The sequence below is a fragment of the Vigna unguiculata genome, chromosome 2 (assembly GCF_037176805.1).
Source record: "Vigna unguiculata cultivar grain cowpea cultivar isolate G323 ecotype 2 chromosome 2, ASM3717680v1, whole genome shotgun sequence".
Lineage (NCBI taxonomy): Eukaryota > Viridiplantae > Streptophyta > Magnoliopsida > Fabales > Fabaceae > Vigna > Vigna unguiculata.
Genome location: NC_140793.1, coordinates 26,139,681 through 26,145,301, shown reverse-complemented (window position 1 = coordinate 26,145,301; position 5,621 = coordinate 26,139,681). Strand labels below are relative to the sequence as shown.

General features: G+C 29.1%; 1 protein-coding gene across 2 annotated transcripts; it reads left to right on the top strand.

Moving 5' to 3' along the window:
• Window positions 1-1,650: 1,650 nt before the first annotated feature.
• Window positions 1,651-5,290, top strand: LOC114173382 (WAT1-related protein At5g40210-like). 2 transcript variants are annotated; one of them, XM_028057739.2, is made up of 8 exons: window positions 1,663-1,973; window positions 2,064-2,126; window positions 2,326-2,439; window positions 2,682-2,889; window positions 3,571-3,729; window positions 4,281-4,432; window positions 4,571-4,715; window positions 4,930-5,290. In XM_028057739.2, the coding sequence occupies exons 1-7, from the start codon at window positions 1,777-1,779 to the stop codon at window positions 4,710-4,712; spliced, it is 1,035 nt and encodes a 344-aa protein (XP_027913540.2). In that variant the 5' UTR covers window positions 1,663-1,776; the 3' UTR covers window positions 4,713-4,715; window positions 4,930-5,290. The 2 variants fall into 2 exon arrangements, with proteins under 2 accessions (XP_085524674.1, XP_027913540.2); XM_085668548.1 differs by having other exon boundaries at window positions 1,651-2,126.
• Window positions 5,291-5,621: the final 331 nt, after the last annotated feature.

Below are 5,621 nucleotides of genomic sequence, written 5' to 3'. Positions count from 1 at the left end.
AAAAGGTGTTGGAAGGAGCCACATGTACCTCTTTTTGTGACAATCCCTGCTATGTGCAGCCCTTCTTGCTTTAGTACCACCAATTATCCAATTAAGAACCACTTTTATGAAAGTAATTAGAGAACTATTGGTAGGACTAATGGTTTAAATTTAATCCATAAAGACCTAACTCAAAACACTAATTTCATTTCGTATTGTTGAGAAATTAAAAAATAACATAATGTCTTCAATTCTATTGTACTCATAATCATCTCTCACACAACCCTAATTTATGTATGTATAATCAACCTCAAAAAACATTGAATCCATGAACAACTGAGGTTTCATTTGCATTCTCATTATGAATCATAAGATCTTCTCAAAAACCAACCACTTACTTATGTCGCCACTGATTACAACATAAATTATAACTACTCAGTACTATCATATTTTGTTTTACTTTTTTCAATATTGACATATCAATTACATATATTATTTAATTCTTACCACTTACACCACCATTAACCAATTAAATCTTAAAGTATTATCTTCACCTTTTAATAACATTCTTTAACATAACAAAAAGTAGATTCATTTGTTCAATCACGTCTCACGAACACATACAATCATTTTCTCCCCCACCATATAATGGCATAACTGTTGCAACTTTTGAAAAAACTTCATGACGCATATATACAGAAAATTAAACAAATATATAACAAAATTAGGTATAGCTTATTCTTTATTTAAAAAAAAAACTGTAAAAAATTATGAATTATTAAAAGCATACAAAAATGACATTGAAAAGTGTGATCTATCTTTAGAAATAAATAAACTCTCAGGCGTGTTGTCCAATTATAGGTATCCTCTTACATCATATCATTATTTTATTTATATCTTCTCATTCGTATAATTCTATTACACGTTTAGTTATATATATATATATATATATATATATATAAAACCGTGGTTGCTTGCTTGTTTAATCAACCCGACATAGATGACTTTAGTTGAGTAGCTCAAATTATTGACAAATTGTCCGACATTTTGGATGTGAGGTTTATGAAAAAATAATATGATATACTGTTTTGAAAAGTGTTACTTTATCATTTCGAAATTCATAATGCTTTAATCTTTTGATTTTTTTTTCGCAAACTTGAGATATTTTACGGTTTTCAACGGTCGATAATTTTTCTCTCGTAAATATTCATATTTAAATATAATGATCATATATTCATGATATAATTTTCCTTTGATGGAATAGATGATTTTCAAGATAAATGTCTTTTTCTTTGTGTTTTATCTTTTGGGATGCCTTTTCTTCTAGTTTTCTTTTAAAATCTAAATATGATAATAAATGAACAATATTTTGAATTTATATATCCTACTGTAAGAGAGTAGCTTGGATATATGTCGTACTTATATTTATTTAATGTTTAAATGTGTAATCGTCCACCTAATCATAAATTATATTAATGGTCGGAGATGTTAATATTTATAAGTCAAACTCGTTTTACTCGTACAACAATAACAATGAAAATGGTAGATTTGAAGTGAAATTATTGTTCATAAAATATATTATTTTATGGTATTACTTTTATAAGAGTTGTGAAATGGTTTGTCAGGTAGTGTCAAAAGAATTTTTTTCTTGTTTTAAATATACCACAATTAGTCTTACGTATAAAGAGTCAGAAATATAAGACAAAACATGAAGAGAAACAGTAATCTCAAATAGAAAGCATTAAAAAGAAGATTTTTTCATGAGGTAAAGAGAGTGAGAGAGAAGGTCGCAAAGAAATGGTGAGATGGGTGAACGGTGGAAGAGGAAAATTACTGCCATTTTTGGGGATGTTGTTGGCTATGCTAACTCAAAGTGGAAGCATGGTGGTCATAAAATTTGCCATGACTGATGGTATCAACAAATATGTTATGGTTGTTTATTCTATGGCTCTCTCCTCCTTCTTCCTTCTTCCCTTTGCCTTGTTTCAACACAGGTTTTCTTTTTCTTACATAAATCTTCTTTCTCTCAAAGTTTCTAACACAGATATTATTGTTCTAACAATTTACCCTTTTACATTGAGTAGGTCAGAACGTCCTCCTCTCACATTCTCTGCACTCTGTAGCTTCCTTTTGCTTGCTCTCTTTGTGTTAGTATTCCTTTCTACCTTGCACCATGCTTCCGCATTTTCCAATTAACAAGAATGTTCTGTGTTTTGTGTTTGAAGTTATTATGGTTAATGTTCTGTTTGTTAGCATACCCTTTCTTTTTTTGTTTTTGTATTCGTTCAGGTGGTTTCTGCTTTGGGAAATGTGCAAATTGTCTGATTTGTTTTTTTTACTGTGCAGGAGTTCAGCACAGATAATGTCTTATATTGGCATAGAACTAAGCTCTCCAACTCTTGCATCAGCAATACTTAACCTTGTTCCAGCTTTCACTTTTGTACTTGCCCTCATTTTCAGGTTCCACATTTTTTTTCCTGTGCTGATTTAGAATTCCAAATCATTAACAACTCAGAAAAAACATCAGGATTTTGAGGATGTTTGTCTATTGACAAAATTCGAATGAGATCCTTAAACTTTAAGCATACTACCTAAAATTCTTTGTTTTGAAAGTTAGATGCAATGAGGCAATATCCTGATATATCTAAACACTATTTTTTGCTAGTCTTTGTTTATGATATATTTCTTTATAATTTTTTTAGGATGGAAAAAGTAGAGTGGAGAAATTTTAGCAGTGAAGCTAAAGTGTTAGGAACAGTAGTCTCAATTAGTGGAGCTTTTGTTGTAATACTTTACAAGGGTCCACCCATTGGGATGAAAGTTCAGTTTTCGACACAATTAAATTGGATCTTGGGAGGGATATGCTGCGTTGCCGATTCTTTATTTACTTCTATGTGGTACATATATCAGGTTAGGTTTAATTTTACCTCATGTCTTATCTTAATTCTCCTACTTTTAATATAGTATGTTGAAACAAAAAAATCAATAGAAATAATATAAATTTAAATGATCACTCCTACAAAGTCTTTCACAACAAAAAATTAAAGAATAGTTTACATAAAACTGAATAAAATTATAGTTGCAACCTAAAGCAACATAGTATTAGATCAAATTATAAATAACCTAAATAATTACAAATTAAAACATGACGGTAAATCTATAAAAGGACACAACGTTAGTTAATTATCTTTATTAATTATAAGTGGAACAACCTAGAGAATTATCCCTAAAGGTGCATGATTCACTCAGACACTCTTTCAACACAATGTAGGACACAACAAAATGCTGGATAATTACAACAATGAGTGAGACACATATAAAGTATAACAATAAAAAAAAAGCATAAAAAATAGAAAGATGGGACAATACAACAATTCTTCGATACAGAAGCAAAAAAGAAACAAGAGATTCAACGTTAATATTTTACTATTTAATTGATTTTGAAAATCAAACACATATTAATTCTAATTCTACTTTAAAAAATCAATTCTAATTAATTTTACATCATTTCTACACATTTACACAGAATCAAAATTGAAAAAGGAATAGTAAACTTAAATTGGATTTTGCGTTTGGTACTAAACTTTTCAGGCTTCAGTAGCAAAGAAATACCCTGCTGTAACAGTGATACTGTTCTTCCAGTTCTTGTTTTCAACCATTCCTTGTGGAATATTTGCTTTAATTTCTGTGAGAGACCCAACTGAATGGAAGCTCAGCTTCGACGCAGGGTTGAGTGTCGTTTTGTATCAGGTAATACATCACTGTCTTGTTTCTCAATTTCAAATTGCCAGCTACTGTTGAAAATTTTGTAACCAATAAATGGCTAAAAATGCAGTACTACTCAAATACATTTAAAGGAGTTGGTTAGATAAGAAATTTTCTTACATCCAATAATCATTTTATCTAGAAATTATAAATTTAAAAAAATGATTAAATTTTGATTAGCTAATAAAAAATATTCTTAAAATGTTATTACTAAGTTTTAAAACATTATGAAATAGTGTATATTTCTTTTTTTATAAAAATCCTTAGCTTTTTATTAAATTTTTGTTCTTTATATTTCGTACATGAGAATTGATATTTGTGGATGGGCAGAAATAAGTCTTACAATAAATAAATCTCTTTAATATGGATTTTGATAACGTGTTAGGTAATGAATTTTAGTTTAACTTATCCTTTATAAAATGAAAATTGTTTTATTTATATAAGATAAATTGGTGCATTTTTAATTCATTTGATTTTTTTTCATCCCTATCCTTTGGTAGTGTCCTTGGTAAAATGAGTGTGACCATGATGAATAGGCAATAGGTGCGACCATGCTACGTTACGTGCTATGCACGTGGTGTGTCCACAGGGAAGGACCTTTGTTTTGTGCTATGTTCAAGCCTGTGGGAATCATCTTCACAGCAATCATGAGTGCAATTTTTCTTGGGGAGAATCTTGGCCTTGGAAGGTAAATTTTCAAAACTAAAAAACCACATAAATAACAAAGAAAAAAAAACTCTAAGTTTTGCTAAATTGGTTGTTTCTGTCAAAGGAACAAATTTCGTTTCGTATTACATTAATTTTTGTTTCAATGAATTGTTTGCAGTTTGATTGGTGGGGTTATAATCGTGGTAGGGTTTTATGCTGTTCTGTGGGGAAAATCCAGAGAGGAGAACAATGATGAGAAAAAGGTTGAAAACTTGGAATCATCGTGTCATAATCTTCCTTTATTACAAAATAGGGTATAACAGGTAAGTTCAAAATTTGATTTGATGTAGATTGTGATGATCTTTTCAGTATTTCATTTTACCTGTTAGTTTAAAGGGAATAAAGTAAATATTTGTTTTACATTTTAGTTTGGTTTCTCATTGAGGAAACGAAAATACTAAAGAAGATATTGTTGTTTTATTTTATTTTTTGTTGAGTTTAAATAGAAACTTTTATATTTTGGTATTTTAATTATAGGTATCAAGAACAAGAAATAGCTCTCTAAAGCAAGAAAGACTTTGAACATTTTGTTCATGTTGGACATTTGGACCATATTGAAAAGGATTGAAAGGGAAAATATGAGAACTTCGGACAGTTGGCAGCAATAATAGTGGAAAAAAGTCCCTTCAATGATGTATGCAGTTTTCCTTTATTTTATTTTTTTATCTATTTGTGGTAGTTATATATATATATATATATATATATATATATATATATATATATATATATATATATATATATATAAATAAATAAGCCCTCTTTTCTTTGAGTTATGTACATTTCAATGTAATATGTGAAGTTAATATGATTCTAAGCGGAAGATGACGATTTTTTTTTACTTTGAATTTCTTCTAAAAATAATTAATATAATTAGAATATCTTTTAAGGAGTGTAGATTTACTTTCCTTAAGAACTTATTTACGATGTATTGCGCAAGTCAAATAATCCAGGAAGATATAAAAAAAATAAAAAGAGAGAAAAGAGAGTCAAGAGAATTGAGAAGGTATATTTTAGGAGCACTATACCACTTATTTATAGGTACAAATGAGGGTTCTGATGGGCTAAAAAATCTCATGGCCAACAAGGATAATTGTAACAGCTCCACCACAATCAAAAGATGTTCTAAGTGCTTTGTGAAAATATAAAAAAAGCAACTATCATACAAAAGT